This window comes from Protomyctophum parallelum (assembly GCF_964188405.1).
Source record: "Protomyctophum parallelum genome assembly, chromosome: 10".
Taxonomy (NCBI): Eukaryota; Metazoa; Chordata; class Actinopteri; order Myctophiformes; family Myctophidae; genus Protomyctophum; species Protomyctophum parallelum.
This window is the reverse complement of record NC_139704.1, coordinates 50,330,321-50,351,414: the sequence shown is the minus strand read 5'-3', so window position 1 is coordinate 50,351,414 and position 21,094 is coordinate 50,330,321. Positions and strand designations below refer to the sequence as shown.

Genomic DNA, 21,094 nt, shown 5'->3' with positions numbered 1-21,094 from the left:
GTTGGTCTGATACCACTGTGCGATGGTATTCTCCTGTGGGTCGGTGGCGGTCTTGGTCACAACTGGTGGCCAACAGTCGTAACCAACACCGCCACCGACCCACATAGAATACCATCGCACAGTCGTATCAGACCAACCACAATCAGCCATCCCTCAAACCAAACCCTTCGACCTAGAAGAACTTGAAACTGCAATGGGAAAGTTGAAACCCGGAAAAGCAGCAGCGATTGATGACATACTGGCAGAAATGATACAGCACCTGGGACCTAACACAGAGAACTGGCTTGTGGGGATGTTGAACACATGCATAGCACAGAAATCTACCCCTTCTGTCTGGAAAAAGGCCAAAGTGGTTGCAATCCCTAAACCTGGCAAAGACCCATTATCCCTGAAGAGCAACCGACCCATTTCCCTCCTCTGCATCACGTCTTTCTTATACCTGTGGTGTGCGGGCTCCATCCAATGCCTACACCAGTTGTGATGTAACAGAGTTTGCTGTGACCGTTGTGAATTATGGGTGGTGTGGTCTTTGCCAAGACGGTGGATTGTGGCCCATGCCTTCCTGCTGTTATTTGTCATTTTGGTGTTCTCTATCTTTTCGTCCTGGGCATGACGTTAAACTGTTCCGTTCGAGAGGACCGGCGACCCTCGAATGTAAACAGGTGTTAAGACAGGGACAGGTGTTGTCTTGATGCATCCTGTGATGATGCCACAGGTGTCATTTAGGGCTGTGTCGACCAATTTGGTGTGATGTGATCGGCTCCAGCTTGAGCAGGCATACTCTGCTGTAGAGAAAGACAGGGCCATGGCAGTTGCACGGATTGTTTGTGGGTCTGCGCCCCACTTGGAGTTCACTAGTTTTCACAGAATGTTATTGTGGTTGTTGACCGTGGCTTTTGTGTTCTCCAGGTGTTTTTTGAAGAAGAGTGTCCTGTTCAGTGTAAATCCAAGATACATGGGGTGGGTATGGTTTGAGAGTTTGTGATGCTCAGTTCAGGGGGGCGAGCACGCTACCTTGTGGTAGGCCGTTCTTTTGGGCTTTCCATGTACTCCTCTGGTCATTTAACTGGACATAGAAGCGCCTGTTGTTGAGGAGGCTTTTCCTGACCATTGTGCGGTTTTGGACAGTGTCGTAGGCAGCAGAGCGATCTCTGAATGCTGCTCCAGTTATTTGTTTTCCCTCAAACCCATCCTCAATGTGTTGGGTGAGGTTGAGCTATGTCCAGCACAGGAGCGGCCGGGGCGGAAACCAACTTGGTCTTTAGTCAGCTTGGTATCTATGAGTGGCAACGAGGCGTTGGAGTAGCAGCCTCTCATAGAGATTGTAGGTGATGCATAGGAGGGAAATGGGTCGGTAGCTCTTTGGGGATAATGGGTCTTTGCCAGGTTTAGGGATTGCAACCACTTTGGCCTTTTTCCAGACAGAAGGGATGGTTTTCTGTGCTATGCATGTGTTCAGCATCCCCACAAGCCAGGTCTTTCCGTTAGGTCCCAGGTGCTGTATCATTTCTGCCAGTAGGTCATCAATCCCTGCTGCTGTTCCGGGTTTCAACTTTCCCATTGCAGTTTCAAGTTATTCTAGGTCGAAGGGTTTGGTTTGAGGGCTGGCTGATTGTGGTTGGTCTGATACCACTGTGCGATGGTATTCTCCTGTGGGTCGGTGGCGGTCTTGGTCACAACTGGTGGCCAACAGTCGTAACCAACACCGCCACCGACCCACATAGAATACCATCGCACAGTCGTATCAGACCAACCACAATCAGCCATCCCTCAAACCAAACCCTTCGACCTAGAAGAACTTGAAACTGCAATGGGAAAGTTGAAACCCGGAAAAGCAGCAGCGATTGATGACATACTGGCAGAAATGATACAGCACCTGGGACCTAACACAGAGAACTGGCTTGTGGGGATGTTGAACACATGCATAGCACAGAAATCTACCCCTTCTGTCTGGAAAAAGGCCAAAGTGGTTGCAATCCCTAAACCTGGCAAAGACCCATTATCCCTGAAGAGCAACCGACCCATTTCCCTCCTCTGCATCACGTCTTTCTTATACCTGTGGTGTGCGGGCTCCATCCAATGCCTACACCAGTTGTGATGTAACAGAGTTTGCTGTGACCGTTGTGAATTATGGGTGGTGTGGTCTTTGCCAAGACGGTGGATTGTGGCCCATGCCTTCCTGCTGTTATTTGTCATTTTGGTGTTCTCTATCTTTTCGTCCTGGGCATGACGTTAAACTGTTCCGTTCGAGAGGACCGGCGACCCTCGAATGTAAACAGGTGTTAAGACAGGGACAGGTGTTGTCTTGATGCATCCTGTGATGATGCCACAGGTGTCATTTAGGGCTGTGTCGACCAATTTGGTGTGATGTGATCGGCTCCAGCTTGAGTTCCGTTCAAGAGGACCGGCGACCCTTGAATGTAAACAGCCACGAAAGGAAACTATGTGTGTGTGAGGTGTTCTCTATCATTTCATTCCAGACTTCACTGTCTATCTCCTGTGTTCTCCATTCATCTTGAGCGATACACAGTCGTCTGATGTGCGGGGGGAGGTGCCGGCTAGCGCATAAAGGCACGGGACAGGTGTTGTCTTGATGCATCCCGTGATGATGCCACAGGTGTCATTTAGGGCTGTGTCGACCAATTTGGTGTGACGTGATCGTCTCCAGCTTGAGCAGGCATACGCTGCTGTAGAGAAAGACAGGGCCATGGCAGTTGCACGGATTGTTTGTGGGTCTGCGCCCCACTTGGAGTTAACTCGCTTTCACAGGATGTTACTGTGGGTGTTGACCGTGGCTTTTGTGTTCTCCAGAGTGTCCTGTCCAGTGTAACTCCAAGATACATGGTGTGGGTATGGTTGGAGAGTTTGTGACCATCCCAAGTGACGCTCAGTTCTTTTTTCGCGTCTCGGTTCCTCAGGTGGAAGCTGCATAGTTGGGTTTGTGTGTCTTTCTTTTTCTGTCTTTCTTTCTTAGGACGGAGATCAAGGTAGACGCCGTTGGAAGGCTCAACACTAGCCGATGCCCCTAGAGATCCATTCCAAAGCTTCCCTCAGGGAGCACAGCAAGCCAGCTAGCCAGCAAGCCTGCCCAGTCAGCCAACGCAGCCAGTCAGTTCCGCCAGTCAGCCAGTGTAGAAAGTCAGGCTGCCAAGCCAGAGCATATCAGCCCTTGCATTCAGCCATTGCAGCCATACCAGCCTTGCTCAGTCAGCTCAGCCAGGCCTCTCTTGAGGCCTGGCTCTCTGTCTGCCTGGCCCGGTCTGCCCTGCCCTGCCTTGCAGCAACAGAACCAGCCTTTCTGGCAAGCCAGCCAGCTCAGAATGCGAGCTGAGCAAGCCAGTGCAGCAGCAAGCCCAGACTAGGTTACCGCAGCCTTACTGTGCAGCCACAGCCACTCAGCCAAGACCAGCAGGAGCTGGCCAGGCTCCAACCCTTGCAGCGCAGCCTTAGGCCGGATAGTCCCCCTGCCTGCACTTTGTTGCCTTCCTGGCCTGTCTGCCTGCCTAGGCGCCTCGGTCTTCCTGTCTGTCTGCCCTGGCCTGCCGGTCTGAAACTGGTTTAGACTAACTGCGTGCTTGCCAGCTGCACTGGCTTGCTGAGCTCGTATTCTGAGCTGGCTGGCTTGCCAGAAAGGCTGGTTCTGTTGCTGCAAGGCAGGGCGGGGCAGACCGGGCCAGGCAGACAGAGAGCCAGGCCTCGAGAGAGGCCTGGCTGAGCTGTCTGAGCAAGGCTGGTATGGCTACAATGGTTGACTGCAAGGGCTGATGTGCGCTGGCTGGGCAGCCTGACTTTCTACACTGGCTGACTGGCGGAGCTGGCTGGCTGCGTTGGCTGACTGGGCGGGCGTGCTGGCTAGCTGGCTTGCTGGGCTCCCTGAGGGAAGCTTTGGGATGGATCTCTAGGGGCATCGGCTTGTGTTGAGCCTCCCAACGGCGTCTACCTTGATCTTCGTCCTAATAAAGAAAGACAGAAAAAAAAGACACACAAACTCAACTATGCAGCTTCCACATGAGGCAGGCAGGCACGCAGGCAGGCATCAGCTGCCTGCGTGCCTGCGTGCAGTGTTTTCCAGGTTTTTTTTGAAGGAGTGTCCTGTCCAGTGTAACCCCAAGTTACATGGGGTGGGTATAGTTGGAGAGTTTGTGACCATCCCAAGTGACGCTCAGTTCCTTTTTCGCGTCTCGGTTCCTCAGGTGGAAGCTGCATAGTTGGGTTTTTGATGGGTTGGGTTTCAGGTGGTTGTATTGTAGTAGCTTGACATTCCTTTGAGGGCACTTTCAAGGACAGACTCAATCTTCTGCAAGTCTGCTTGTTGGGTGGTAATGCAGAGGTCGTCAGCGTAGATGAAACGCTGGCATTCTGTGGGTAGTGGCTGGTCGTTTGTGTAGATTTTGAAAAGGAGGGGGGGCGAGCACGCTACCTTGTGGGAGGCCGTTCTTTTGGGCTTTCCATTTACTCTTCTGGTCATTTAAGTGGACATAGAAGCGCCTGTTGTTGAGGAGGCTTTTCCTGACCATTGTGCGGTTTTGGACAGTGTCATAGGCAGCAGAGAGATCTCTGAATGCTGCTCCAGTTATTTGTTTTCCCTCAAACCCATCCTCAATGTGTTGGGTGAGGTTGAGATCTGTCCAGCACAGGAGCGGCCGGGACAGAAACCAGCTTGGTCTTTAGTCAGCTTGGTGTTTATGAGTGGCAACGAGGCGTTGGAGTAGCAGCCTCTCTTGTAGGTGATGCAGAGGAGGGAAATGGGTCGGTAGCTCTTTGGGGATGATGGGTCTTTGCCAGGTTTGGGGATTGCAACCACTTTGGCCTTGGTAACTCTGAGAGTGTATAACACACATGTAACCCTATGGACCCTTACAGGGCGGTAACTCTGAGAGTATATATGGTGGCTGACGGGCACATACAGGTCTAGTGTACCAAATGGACCATTTGGTCCATGTCTGTATGTCTGAGAGTGTAACACATGTAACCAAATGGACCCTTACAGGTCCAACACTGGTTATCGAAGCGTGCACACACACCCACACACGTGTAACCAAATGGATCCTTACAGATCCAACACTGTTTTTTGTTAGTCATCGAATGAAATGTGGGAGGTCGGCAAAAGAAAGTCAAAGCAAATACCGGTAATTCGAAAATATTATTTTTGTGATTCTGTGTTTTTCTTCTTTAAATGACAACACAAAAACTAAGGCACTGGTGACGGACTTCTGGTTTACCGGAACGGGGTTCAACTCCCTGCAGTGCCCTGCTCAATGTGTTGTATTTACATGGTTCATTGGTCCATGGTCTCAGGTCATTGAGCGGCGCGCTATAGTGCGCGATTCTTCATTGTTGAGGATTTAAAAAAAGGTGAAAATCAAGGAAAAGTGAAAGGCTATAGTCCATGGTCACGGACAGCATACTGGTCAAGGTCATTTATACTGGTGAAGGTCATTTACTAGTCTTATGAAGGTCATTTATACTGGTCAAGGTCATTTACTAGTCTCATGAAGGTCATTTATACTGGTCACAGTCATATACTGGTCACGGTCATTTATACTGGTGAAGGTCATTTATACTGGTCAAGGTCATTTGTACTTGTCAAGGTCATTTATACTGGTCAAGGTCATTTGTACTTGTCAAGGTCATTTATACTGGTCACGGTCATTTATACTGGTGAAGGTCATTTATACTGGTCAAGGTCATTTGTACTTGTCAAGGTCATTTATACTGGTCACGGTCATTTATACTGGTGAAGGTCATTTATACTGGTCAAGGTCATTTATACTGGTCAAGGTCATTTATACTGGTCAAGGTCATTTATACTGGTGAAGGTCATTTATACTGGTCAAGGTCATTTATACTGGTCAAGGTCATTTATACTGGTCAAGGTCATTTATACTGGTCAAGGTCATTTATACTGGTCAAGGTCATTTATACTGGTGAAGGTCATTTATACTGGTCAAGGTCATTTGTACTTGTCAAGGTCATTTATACTGGTCAAGGTCATTTACTAGTCTTATTGAAGGTCATTTATACTGCTCAAGGCCATTGATATTGGTCAAGGTCATTAAGTGGCATGCTATAGTGCGCGATTCTTCATCATTGTTTAGGATTTGAAAAAAAGGTGAAAATCACGGAAAAGCTAAAGGCCATAGTCTCGGAGGGCATACAAAAATGTGTGGTGCTATACAGGCCGTTCTGGAAAATTTTGGACAGAGGTTCATCGTTGGCATCTATGGAGTGTGTGTGCAAAATTTGGCATCGACCGGGTTAATGGTGCTGGAGATTAGCTGTTAACAAACTGACGGACACACACACACACACACTCAGAGTGCAAAACATACTCTCTCCCCATGGCTTTGGCCTTGTGCCATACCGTTATTAATTATTGCCTACAATGTCAATTGTGAAATTACTTTACCGTTGAAATGCAAAATTTACATTTCAACGAATGGACCTCGTAAAACAAAACGAAAACCAAAGCACTGGTTGTGGTACTTCTGGTTTACCGGAATGGGGTTCGACTCCCTGCAGTGCTCGGCTCAATTTGTTGTATTTACATGGTTCATTTTTATTTTCTGCTCATTGTGTTGCCTTTTCATAGATGATAACCCCCAGGTTCTTTAATGTGTTTGCACTCCCTACAGTTAGGTTACCAAGTCTATTTATTTATTATTTCTGTTCACTAGAACTAGAACCAATTACTAAAGTAGGCTTTCTAATGACACAACTCGCCTTCGTTTTGATGTGTAGCAAAAACGTTCTTTTTATTTACGCCAAAGAGTAGAGGCTGGTCTGCATTCATGCGAGCGGGGAAGTTTAGAGTAACATAGCTCTAAATGAAACGCATTAGAGCTATGGACCAGAGCTAGTAGTCATAGCACTTCATGGTATATGCATAGTTTATATAGTTTCATTATATAGATATATTAAACAGAGAGGACTGGAGTCAATTGGGTTATATTATGTTGAACACTAATTTGAAGCTGTCAAAATCTGACAGACTTCTGGCGGCCATGGCCACGCCCACCTTTTGGTAACGCCCACTTTCGGCCACGCCCACAAAAAGGACCCCCCATGTCATTTGCCAGGCAGGCTCCACTGCAGCGAACCCGTGCCTTCCTGGCTCCCAACCCGTCCGATCCACTGTTAGCTCTAGCCCTTTGTATCTTGTGTAGCCTGAATAGAGAGGTAGCTAAATGTAACCTGTGCCGCTTGATTCAGAATGTAACTGACAGATCACAGCCCGACTTGAATGGCCTCCTGCCAAAGGCTACTGCGCTAGCGGGTTCTCAGCTAACGATAAGGGAGGGGGGCTGATCTTTTGTTTTCCCGTTCATATATTGTTTTCTGACAGGGAGGTTAGCACTTGTATTTTGTTTGGGGTTCATGTTAGGCAAGTATTCACTTTTCCGTCTAGTTTTGTTTTCTTGTTCAGTCCTCCGCCCCTTGGAGATTTTGTACCCGATGGCCTGAAGTGAAGAACAAATAAAAATAAAAATATTGAAAAGTCAACTGTTTGGACGGCGGTTTTCTTGGGAGCTGGGAAGGTCGGTTTCCCACACCTGATGTCTCGGTTCCCCCTAGGCCGAGACATCACAACACTGATGCCTGTCAGTCACAATGTGGGACAGACAGGGTCTCAATGTGAACACTGACGCCTGTCAGTCACAATGTGGGACAGACAGGGTCTCAATGTGAACACTGACGCCTGTCAGTCACAATGTGGGACAGACAGGGTCTCAATGTGAACAATGACGCCTGTCAGTCACAATGTGGGACAGACAGGGTCTCAATGTGAACACTGATGCCTGTCAGTCACAATGTGGGACAGACAGGGTCTCAATGTGAACACTGATGTCTGTCAGTCACAATGTGGGACAGACAGGGTCTCAATGTGAACACTGATGTCTGTCAGTCACAATGTGGGACAGACAGGGTCTCAATGTGAACACTGATGCCTGTCAGTCACAATGTGGGACAGACAGGGTCTCAATGTGAACACTGATGTCTGTCAGTCACAATGTGGGACAGACAGGGTCTCAATGTGAACACTGATGCCTGTCAGTCACAATGTGGGACAGACAGGGTCTCAATGTGAACACTGATGCCTGTCAGTCACAATGTGGGACAGACAGGGTCTCAATGTGAACACTGATGTCTGTCAGTCACAATGTGAGACAGACAGGGTCTCAATGTGAACACTGATGCCTGTCAGTCACAATGTGGGACAGACAGGGTCTCAATGTGAACACTGATGTCTGTCAGTCACAATGTGGGACAGACAGGGTCTCAATGTGAACACTGATGTCTGTCAGTCACAATGTGAGACAGGGTCTCAATTTGTGGGACGCCTGAAAAGTCTTGGAAATGAGGGACTGTGAGACATAGCATTTAGACTCTAAAATAAATGCTATGTCTCACAGTCCCTCATTTCCAAGACTTTTCAGGCGTCCTACAAGTCTGCTATTTTTGAAGAACTACTGACATTTTTAGAATCTGATCTCAGGTCGGAACGGGTTAATAATACCTGGTCCTGGTTTGCTTATTTCTCTCTCGAAGAACCTGGCCACCCCGACGCAGCCACGTCGTCGTGTGACGTGTCTGCGTCGGTGTGTACGTGGCTGCGTCAGTCACGTGACGCGGACACCAGTCAGTCAGAGGAAGAACAGCAGCAGAAGAACAGATAAATACATAAACACATGAATGTCTTCTTTCTGTCGGTTAATGACATAACGCAGATGTTTATAACTCTGTGCTTCCACACACAGCTCTGTATCAACCTGTCTGTCTGTCGGACAGTGTTTATTTAAGGTTTATTTAGGTTTATTGTCGTTAAAACAACAATAATTACAAACAAACAAACAAACAAACATGTCTGCTGCTGCCGGAGGAGACAAGCTACACACCACTGAGCCATGGGGAGGGTTTGATGACAACATCATACAGGTACACAAACACACACACACACACACACGCACGCACACACACACACACACACACACACACACACACACACACACACACACACACACACACACACACACACACACACACACACACACACACACACACACACACACACACACACACTACACGTGTTGTACATTACTAGTAATAATACATAGTGTGTGTTAACTACAGTAGTAGTTATCGTGGTGGTAGTTCTGGCAGTAATAAATAATAATTCGAAACTGGCCTCTGTAAAATCTGAATCCCCCCACCCCCCCCCCATTTTCCCTCACTGTATGTTGTATCTTTTCCCTTTTTTGCTTCCCATATGATGAATTCCTGTTCTGTTCTTTAGCTACATAGAAATGTCTATTTGTATGTCTCTAAATGTTTTGATGAATTGAACATGGTGGACCCTCTTGTAAACAAGTGTAATGCTTAATTGGGTCGTCCACTCACAGTTGACAGTCTTTGTATTGAGTTTGTGCTTAAAATGTACTGTAAATTCTACAAACTGTTAATAAATATTTCAATCAATCAATCAAAACACACACACACACACACACACACACACACACACACACACACACACACACACACACACACACACACACACACACACTGCATGTGTTGTACATTACTAGTAATAATACATAGTGTGTTAACTACAGTAGTAGTTATCGTGGTGGCAGTAATAATTTTGTGTGACGTATTGTGATTGATTGATTGAAATATTTATTAACAGTTTGCAGAATTACAGTACATTTAAAACACAAACTCAATACACAGACTGTTAACTGTGAGTGGACGACCCACTTAAGCATTACACTTGTTTACAAGAGGGTCCACTAGCCGCAATTTGCAACTCTAGATTTTTTTACAATGGGTTGAATCTAGCCCCTCTCGGGACCCTACGTAAAGCTTTTCTGAAATTTTGATGAGTTTTACGTAGGGTCCCTGCTCACTACTATATTTTCGTATTGGAAATCACAGTACACGGATGTAGAAATTCTCTCTAAAATAGGATCTGCGCCAAGTGACGGCATTATTTTACTTGAGTTATTCTGAATTCGGGAACTTTACGTACCTATACATCTCGCTGCGAATATCTCCTGTGGCGCGGAAGCCGTTAAGTATTTTTAATCCATGTTTGACCGATTTGGTCGCTTTATTTCTTCTTGTTTGTTTACCGTTTATTGTACCGCCTCCCGGTGTGCGGTTGGCTTGTGAGGCTACGTCCCTGCCTCTGATCTGCTCTGTCATAGCTATAGCGCCACTAGCTAGCCAGATAGGCGGTACAATGAGGTGTCAATAAACAAGGAAGGAAGAGAAGAATCCAAGCTTCCAAATCGGGCAAACATATATTAAAAATACTTAACGGCTTCCGCGCCACAGGAGATATTCGCAGCGGCATGTATGGGTACTTATACTTTACATATTCAGAAAGCCTCACACTGAATAATATCGTCATAGAGCGCGGGGAGCCGCGAAACATGTTGTTTATGTTTTTAAATGGCTGTGTACCAGGTGGCATGGTAGTAGTGCAACAGGACCCAATGCACTGGGTCGAACAAATGTCAGAAACTTCAGTAGCATTTGGGTTCTGCTTGGAGGGCTAGGTTGAATCTAGAGTTGCAACAAGCTCCATCCACTTCCTATTCATCATTTTTGGTTTGTGATCTGCTTGTCTTAAACGACGTTAAACTCACCAACATTGCAGCTGCAGTCCAAGCTTGAATTATCCTCTTTCAATCTGCCGAGCTTGTTTTTTATAAAAATCCACCGTAGAGATGTTATGAGCTACTTTCTGTCAAGACATCCTCTGCAAGTGATTCTTTTTCTAAGTGCTGGAGTTTGGAAGCACTCATCGTACGTCACTGAACGGCCCTGCATTCCACCTGTTTCGAATTTGCACATAATGCAGGAGGCAGCAGCGCGACCCCTTAACAAAAACGAGTTCTTCCAAACTGCAACACTTAGAAAAATAATCACTTGCAGAGGATGTCTTGACAGAAAGTAGCTCATAACATGTATACGGTGGATTTCTATGAAAAACAAGCTCGGCAGATTGAAAGAGGATAATTCAAGCTTGGACTGCAGCTGCAATGTTGGTGAGTTTAACGTCGTTTAAGACAAGCAGATCGCAAACCAAAAATGATGAATAGGAAGTGGATGGAGCTTGTTGCAACTCTAGATTCATCCCATTATAAAAATAATCTAGAATTGCAAATTGCGGCTAACACACACACACACACACACACACACACACACTGCATGTGTTGTACATTACTAGTAATAATACATAGTGTGTTAACTACAGTAGTAGTTATCGTGGTGGCAGTAATAATTGTGTGTGACGTACTGTGATTGATTGATTGAAATATTTATTAACAGTTTGCAGAATTACAGTACATTTCAAGCACAAACTCAATACACTGTTAACACTGTTAACTGTGAGTGGAAGACCCAATTAAGACTTGTTTACAAGAGGGTCCACCATGTTCAATTCATCAAGGCAGAGGCAAGGAAGCAACCAGGTGTTCAGGAGGTGTGCAGGTATAAAAAAATAAAAAATTAAAATAGTAAAAAGGTGCTCCTGCCTCCTGGGATCAACCGGGATAACTCAGCTATAGAACAAAGCGGAGATCCGGGCACACTTAATGTTAAAAAGAAGGAAAACTTTATTCAACCGACATGTTTCGACCTCTACGGTGTATGGGCTGTCAATCAGATAGTGGATTGGATGGAGCCCGCACACCATAGGTACTAGCAAGACGTTCTTTATTTAAATACTGTCAATCAGATATGACTTTGTGATTGACATGTTGTTGCTCCGCCCCCATAGGGGAGTGGCTCCGCTGTGATTGACATGTTGTTGTTGCTCCGCCCCCATAGGGGCGTGGCTCTGCTGTGATTGACATGTTGTTGCTCCGCCCCCATAGGGGAGTGGCTCTGCGGTGATTGACATGTTGTTGTTGCTCCGCCCCTATAGGGGAGTGGCTCTGCTGTGATTGACATGTTGTTGTTGCTCCGCCCCCATAGGGGCGTGGCTCTGCTGTGATTGACATGTTGTTGCTCCGCCCCCATAGGGGAGTGGCTCTGCTGTGATTGACATGTTGTTGTTGCTCCGCCCCCATAGGGGCGTGGCTCTGCTGTGATTGACATGTTGTTGTTGCTCCGCCCCCATAGGGGAGTGGCTCTGCGGTGATTGACATGTTGTTGCTCTGCCCCCATAGGGGAGTGGCTCTGCGGTGATTGACATGTTGTCGCTCCGCCCCCATAGGGGAGTGGCTCTGCAGTGATTGACATGTTGTTGCTCCGCCCCCATAGGGGAGTGGCTCTGCGGTGATTGACATGTTGTTGCTCTGCCCCCATAGGGGCGTGGTTCTGCGGTGATTGACATGTTGTTGTTGCTCCGCCCCCATAGGGGAGTGGCTCTGCGGTGATTGACATGTTGTTGCTCTGCCCCCATAGGGGAGTGGCTCTGCGGTGATTGACATGTTGTTGCTCCGCCCCCATAGGGGAGTGGCTCTGCTGTGATTGACATGGAGAACATGGATGACACGTCTGGGTCCAGCTTCGAGGACATGGGGGACATCCACCAGAGGATGAAGGTAAACATGGACCGCATATCCCACAATGCACTGCATCCACCAGAGGACTACATGTCCCACAATGCACTGCACTACATCCACCAGAGGATGAAGGTAAACATGGACCGCATATCCCACAATGCACTTCACTACATCCACCAGATGACTACATGTCCCACAATGCACTGCACTACATCCATCAGAGGACTACATGTCCCACAATGCACTGCACTACATCCACCAGAGGACTACATGTCCCACAATGCACTGCACTACATCCATCAGAGGACTTCATGTCCCACAATGCACTGCACTACATCCATCAGAGGACTACATGTCCCACAATGCACTGCACTACATCCATCAGAGGACTACATGTCCCACAATGCACTGCACTACATCCATCAGAGGACTACATGTCCCACAATGCACTGCACTACATCCATCAGAGGACTACATGTCCCACAATGCACTGCACTACATCCACCAGAGGACTACATGTCCCACAATGCGCTGCACTACATCCACCAGAGGACTACATGTCCCACAATGCACTGCACTACATCCACCAGAGGACTACATGTCCCACAATGCACTGCACTACATCCACCAGAGGAGTTAGAGGAAGTTAAATGTTTTCTTTGTCTTATTGTGAAGGAGGAAGAGGAAGTATCCGCGGAGGCTGCCGCCACCGAGGAGGAAGAAGAGGAGGGGGAGGGGGGGGGCATCCCAGAGGACGGAGAGTTCCTGGGCATGAAGGGCATCAAGGGGCAGCTGGGGAGGCAGGTGGCTGACGAGGTGAGGAAACCACACTTCTCATGGCCCTGACTGGCCCTGACTGGGCCCTGACTGGACCCTGACTGGGCCCTGACTGGACCCTGACTGGGCCCTGACTGGGCCCTGACTGGACCCTGACTGGACACTGACTGGACACTGACTGGGCCCTGACTGGCCCTGACTGGCCCTGACTGGGCCCTGACTGGACCCTGACTGGACCCTGACTGGGCCCTGACTGGACCCTGACTGGGCCCTGACTGGACCCTGACTGGACCCTGACTGGGCCCTGACTGGGCCCTGACTGGACCCTGACTGGGCCCTGACTGGACACTGACTGGGCCCTAACTGGGCCCTGACTGGACCCTGACTGACTGGGTAGGAATATGAATATATGTATGACACTATGTTTACATTATGAGTCCACTAGTACTAGTGGACTCATAATGTAAACATAGTGTCACAGTAGATCATAATGTACCATACATAGTGTCACAGTAGATCATAATGTACCAAACATAGTGTCACAGTAGATCATAATGTACCAAACATAGTGTCACAGTAGATCATAATGTACCAAACATAGTGTCACAGTAGATCATAATGTACCAAACATAGTGTCACAGTAGATCATAATGTACCAAACATAGTGTCACAGTAGATCATAATGTACCAAACATAGTGTCACAGTAGATCATAATGTACCAAACATAGTGTCACAGTAGATCATAATGTACCAAACATAGTGTCACAGTAGATCATAATGTACCAAACATAGTGTCACAGTAGATCATAATGTACCATACATAGTGTCACAGTAGATCATAATGTACCATACATAGTGTCACAGTAGATCATAATGTACCAAACATAGTGTCACAGTAGATCATAATGTACCAAACATAGTGTCACAGTAGATCATAATGTACCAAACATAGTGTCACAGTAGATCATAATGTACCAAACATAGTGTCACAGTAGATCATAATGTACCAAACATAGTGTCACAGTAGATCATAATGTACCAAACATAGTGTCACAGTAGATCATAATGTACCATACATAGTGTCACAGTAGATCATAATGTACCATACATAGTGTCACAGTAGATCATAATGTACCAAACATAGTGTCACAGTAGATCATAATGTACCAAACATAGTGTCACAGTAGATCATAATGTACCAAACATAGTGTCACAGTAGATCATAATGTACCAAACATAGTGTCACAGTAGATCATAATGTACCAAACATAGTGTCACAGTAGATCATAATGTACCAAACATAGTGTCACAGTAGATCATAATGTACCAAACATAGTGTCACAGTAGATCATAATGTACCATACATAGTGTCACAGTAGATCATAATGTACCATACATAGTGTCACAGTAGATCATAATGTACCAAACATAGTGTCACAGTAGATCATAATGTACCATACATAGTGTCACAGTAGATCATAATGTACCAAACATAGTGTCACAGTAGATCATAATGTACCAAACATAGTGTCACAGTAGATCATAATGTACCAAACATAGTGTCACAGTAGATCATAATGTACCAAACATAGTGTCACAGTAGATCATAATGTACCATACATAGTGTCACAGTAGATCATAATGTACCAAACATAGTGTCACAGTAGATCATAATGTACCAAACATAGTGTCACAGTAGATCATAATGTACCATACATAGTGTCACAGTAGATCATAATGTACCAAACATAGTGTCACAGTAGATCATAATGTACCATACATAGTGTCACAGTAGATCATAATGTACCAAACATAGTGTCACAGTAGATCATAATGTACCAAACATAGTGTCACAGTAGATCATAATGTACCATACATAGTGTCACAGTAGATCATAATGTACCAAACATAGTGTCACAGTAGATCATAATGTAAACATAGTGTCACAGTAGATCATAATGTACCATACATAGTGTCACAGTAGATCATAATGTACCATACATAGTGTCACAGTAGATCATAATGTACCAAACATAGTGTCACAGTAGATCATAATGTACCAAACATAGTGTCACAGTAGATCATAATGTACCAAACATAGTGTCACAGTAGATCATAATGTACCATACATAGTGTCACAGTAGATCATAATGTACCATACATAGTGTCACAGTAGATCATAATGTACCAAACATAGTGTCACAGTAGATCATAATGTACCAAACATAGTGTCACAGTAGATCATAATGTACCAAACATAGTGTCACAGTAGATCATAATGTACCAAACATAGTGTCACAGTAGATCATAATGTACCATACATAGTGTCACAGTAGATCATAATGTACCAAACATAGTGTCACAGTAGATCATAATGTACCAAACATAGTGTCACAGTAGATCATAATGTACCAAACATAGTGTCACAGTAGATCATAATGTACCAAACATAGTGTCACAGTAGATCATAATGTAAACATAGTGTCACAGTAGATCATAATGTACCAAACATAGTGTCACAGTAGATCATAATGTACCAAACATAGTGTCACAGTAGATCATAATGTAAACATAGTGTCACAGTAGATCATAATGTACCATACATAGTGTCACAGTAGATCATAATGTACCAAACATAGTGTCACAGTAGATCATAATGTACCAAACATAGTGTCACAGTAGATCATAATGTAAACATAGTGTCACAGTAGATCATAATGTACCATACATAGTGTCACAGTAGATCATAATGTAAACATAGTGTCACAGTAGATCATAATGTACCATACATAGTGTCACAGTAGATCATAATGTACCAAACATAGTGTCACAGTAGATCATAATGTACCAAACATAGTGTCACAGTAGATCATAATGTAAACATAGTGTCACAGTAGATCATAATGTACCATACATAGTGTCACAGTAGATCATAATGTACCATACATAGTGTCACAGTAGATCATAATGTACCAAACATAGTGTCACAGTAGATCATAATGTACCAAACATAGTGTCACAGTAGATCATAATGTACCATACATAGTGTCACAGTAGATCATAATGTACCATACATAGTGTCACAGTAGATCATAATGTACCAAACATAGTGTCACAGTAGATCATAATGTACCAAACATAGTGTCACAGTAGATCATAATGTACCAAACATAGTGTCACAGTAGATCATAATGTACCAAACATAGTGTCACAGTAGATCATAATGTACCAAACATAGTGTCACAGTAGATCATAATGTACCAAACATAGTGTCACAGTAGATCATAATGTACCATACATAGTGTCACAGTAGATCATAATGTACCATACATAGTGTCACAGTAGATCATAATGTACCATACATAGTGTCACAGTAGATCATAATGTACCAAACATAGTGTCACAGTAGATCATAATGTACCAAACATAGTGTCACAGTAGATCATAATGTACCAAACATAGTGTCACAGTAGATCATAATGTACCAAACATAGTGTCACAGTAGATCATAATGTACCAAACATAGTGTCACAGTAGATCATAATGTACCAAACATAGTGTCACAGTAGATCATAATGTACCATACATAGTGTCACAGTAGATCATAATGTACCAAACATAGTGTCACAGTAGATCATAATGTACCATACATAGTGTCACAGTAGATCATAATGTACCATACATAGTGTCACAGTAGATCATAATGTACCAAACATAGTGTCACAGTAGATCATAATGTACCAAACATAGTGTCACAGTAGATCATAATGTACCATACATAGTGTCACAGTAGATCATAATGTACCATACATAGTGTCACAGTAGATCATAATGTACCAAACATAGTGTCACAGTAGATCATAATGTACCAAACATAGTGTCACAGTAGATCATAATGTACCAAACATAGTGTCACAGTAGATCATAATGTACCATACATAGTGTCACAGTAGATCATAATGTACCAAACATAGTGTCACAGTAGATCATAATGTACCAAACATAGTGTCACAGTAGATCATAATGTACCAAACATAGTGTCACAGTAGATCATAATGTACCAAACATAGTGTCACAGTAGATCATAATGTACCATACATAGTGTCACAGTAGATCATAATGTACCAAACATAGTGTCACAGTAGATCATAATGTACCAAACATAGTGTCACAGTAGATCATAATGTACCAAACATAGTGTCACAGTAGATCATAATGTACCATACATAGTGTCACAGTAGATCATAATGTACCAAACATAGTGTCACAGTAGATCATAATGTACCAAACATAGTGTCACAGTAGATCATAATGTACCATACATAGTGTCACAGTAGATCATAATGTAAACATAGTGTCACAGTAGATCATAATGTACCATACATAGTGTCACAGTAGATCATAATGTACCAAACATAGTGTCACAGTAGATCATAATGTACCAAACATAGTGTCACAGTAGATCATAATGTACCATACATAGTGTCACAGTAGATCATAATGTAAACATAGTGTCACAGTAGATCATAATGTAAACATAGTGTCACAGTAGATCATAATGTACCATACATAGTGTCACAGTAGATCATAATGTACCAAACATAGTGTCACAGTAGATCATAATGTACCAAACATAGTGTCACAGTAGATCATAATGTACCATACATAGTGTCACAGTAGATCATAATGTACCAAACATAGTGTCACAGTAGATCATAATGTACCATACATAGTGTCACAGTAGATCATAATGTACCAAACATAGTGTCACAGTAGATCATAATGTACCAAACATAGTGTCACAGTAGATCATAATGTACCAAACATAGTGTCACAGTAGATCATAATGTAAACATAGTGTCACAGTAGATCATAATGTACCAAACATAGTGTCACAGTAGATCATAATGTACCAAACATAGTGTCACAGTAGATCATAATGTACCATACATAGTGTCACAGTAGATCATAATGTACCATACATAGTGTCACAGTAGATCATAATGTACCAAACATAGTGTCACAGTAGATCATAATGTAAACATAGTGTCACAGTAGATCATAATGTACCAAACATAGTGTCACAGTAGATCATAATGTACCAAACATAGTGTCACAGTAGATCATAATGTACCAAACATAGTGTCACAGTAGATCATAATGTACCAAACATAGTGTCACAGTAGATCATAATGTACCATACATAGTGTCACAGTAGATCATAATGTACCAAACATAGTGTCACAGTAGATCATAATGTAAACATAGTGTCACAGTAGATCATAATGTACCATACATAGTGTCACAGTAGATCATAATGTACCAAACATAGTGTCACAGTAGATCATAATGTAAACATAGTGTCACAGTAGATCATAATGTACCATACATAGTGTCACAGTAGATCATAATGTACCAAACATAGTGTCACAGTAGATCATAATGTAAACATAGTGTCACAGTAGATCATAATGTAAACATAGTGTCACAGTAGATCATAATGTACCAAACATAGTGTCACAGTAGATCATAATGTACCAAACATAGTGTCACAGTAGATCATAATGTACCAAACATAGTGTCACAGTAGATCATAATGTACCAAACATAGTGTCACAGTAGATCATAATGTACCATACATAGTGTCACAGTAGATCATAATGTACCAAACATAGTGTCACAGTAGATCATAATGTACCATACATAGTGTCACAGTAGATCATAATGTACCAAACATAGTGTCACAGTAGATCATAATGTACCAAACATAGTGTCACAGTAGATCATAATGTACCAAACATAGTGTCACAGTAGATCATAATGTAAACATAGTGTCACAGTAGATCATAATGTACCAAACATAGTGTCACAGTAGATCATAATGTACCAAACATAGTGTCACAGTAGATCATAATGTACCAAACATAGTGTCACAGTAGATCATAATGTACCAAACATAGTGTCACAGTAGATCATAATGTACCAAACATAGTGTCACAGTAGATCATAATGTACCAAACATAGTGTCACAGTAGATCATAATGTACCAAACATAGTGTCACAGTAGATCATAATGTACCATACATAGTGTCACAGTAGATCATAATGTACCATACATAGTGTCACAGTAGATCATAATGTACCAAACATAGTGTCACAGTAGATCATAATGTACCAAACATAGTGTCACAGTAGATCATAATGTACCAAACATAGTGTCACAGTAGATCATAATGTACCATACATAGTGTCACAGTAGATCATAATGTACCAAACATAGTGTCACAGTAGATCATAATGTACCAAACATAGTGTCACAGTAGATCATAATGTACCAAACATAGTGTCACAGTAGATCATAATGTAAACATAGTGTCACAGTAGATCATAATGTACCAAACATAGTGTCACAGTAGATCATAATGTACCAAACATAGTGTCACAGTAGATCATAATGTACCAAACATAGTGTCACAGTAGATCATAATGTACCAAACATAGTGTCACAGTAGATCATAATGTACCAAACATAGTGTCACAGTAGATCATAATGTAAACATAGTGTCACAGTAGATCATAATGTACCAAACATAGTGTCACAGTAGATCATAATGTACCAAACATAGTGTCACAGTAGATCATAATGTACCAAACATAGTGTCACAGTAGATCATAATGTACCAAACATAGTGTCACAGTAGATCATAATGTACCAAACATAGTGTCACAGTAGATCATAATGTACCAAACATAGTGTCACAGTAGATCATAATGTACCATACATAGTGTCACAGTAGATCATAATGTACCAAACATAGTGTCACAGTAGATCATAATGTACCAAACATAGTGTCACAGTAGATCATAATGTAAACATAGTGTCACAGTAGATCATAATGTACCAAACATAGTGTCACAGTAGATCATAATGTAAACATAGTGTCACAGTAGATCATAATGTACCAAACATAGTGTCACAGTAGATCATAATGTAAACATAGTGTCACAGTAGATCATAATGTACCAAACATAGTGTCACAGTAGATCATAATGTAAACATAGTGTCACAGTAGATCATAATGTACCATACATAGTGTCACAGTAGATCATAATGTACCAAACATAGTGTCACAGTAGATCATAATGTACCATACATAGTGTCACAGTAGATCATAATGTACCAAACATAGTGTCACAGTAGATCATAATGTACCAAACATAGTGTCACAGTAGATCATAATGTACCAAACATAGTGTCACAGTAGATCATAATGTACCAAACATAGTGTCACAGTAGATCATAATGTACCAAACATAGTGTCACAGTAGATCATAATGTACCAAACATAGTGTCACAGTAGATCATAATGTACCAAACATAGTGTCACAGTAGATCATAATGTACCAAACATAGTGTCACAGTAGATCATAATGTACCAAACATAGTGTCACAGTAGATCATAATGTACCAAACATAGTGTCACAGTAGATCATAATGTACCAAACATAGTGTCACAGTAGATCATAATGTACCAAACATAGTGTCACAGTAGATCATAATGTAAACATAGTGTCACAGTAGATCATAATGTACCAAACATAGTGTCACAGTAGATCATAATGTAAACATAGTGTCACAGTAGATCATAATGTACCAAACATAGTGTCACAGTAGATCATAATGTAAACATAGTGTCACAGTAGATCATAATGTACCAAACATAGTGTCACAGTAGATCATAATGTAAACATAGTGTCACAGTAGATCATAATGTACCAAACATAGTGTCACAGTAGATCA

At 43.0% G+C, this 21,094-nt stretch overlaps 1 protein-coding gene across 2 annotated transcripts in view; it reads left to right on the top strand.

The window, feature by feature from the left end:
• Positions 1-8,637: 8,637 nt before the first annotated feature.
• yipf3 (Yip1 domain family, member 3) overlaps positions 8,638-21,094 on the top strand; it is a 31,442-nt gene continuing 18,985 nt past the window's right edge. Inside the window, exons 1-3 of one of the 2 annotated variants that reach the window (XM_083774690.1) lie at positions 8,638-8,937; positions 12,462-12,554; positions 13,191-13,331. In XM_083774690.1, coding sequence (XP_083630816.1) covers positions 8,863-8,937; positions 12,462-12,554; positions 13,191-13,331 — 309 coding nt within the window. In that variant the 5' untranslated portion in view covers positions 8,638-8,862. Of the gene's footprint in view, positions 8,938-12,461; positions 12,648-13,190; positions 13,332-21,094 lie in introns of both variants that reach the window. The other variant, XM_083774689.1, reaches the window with a different exon arrangement.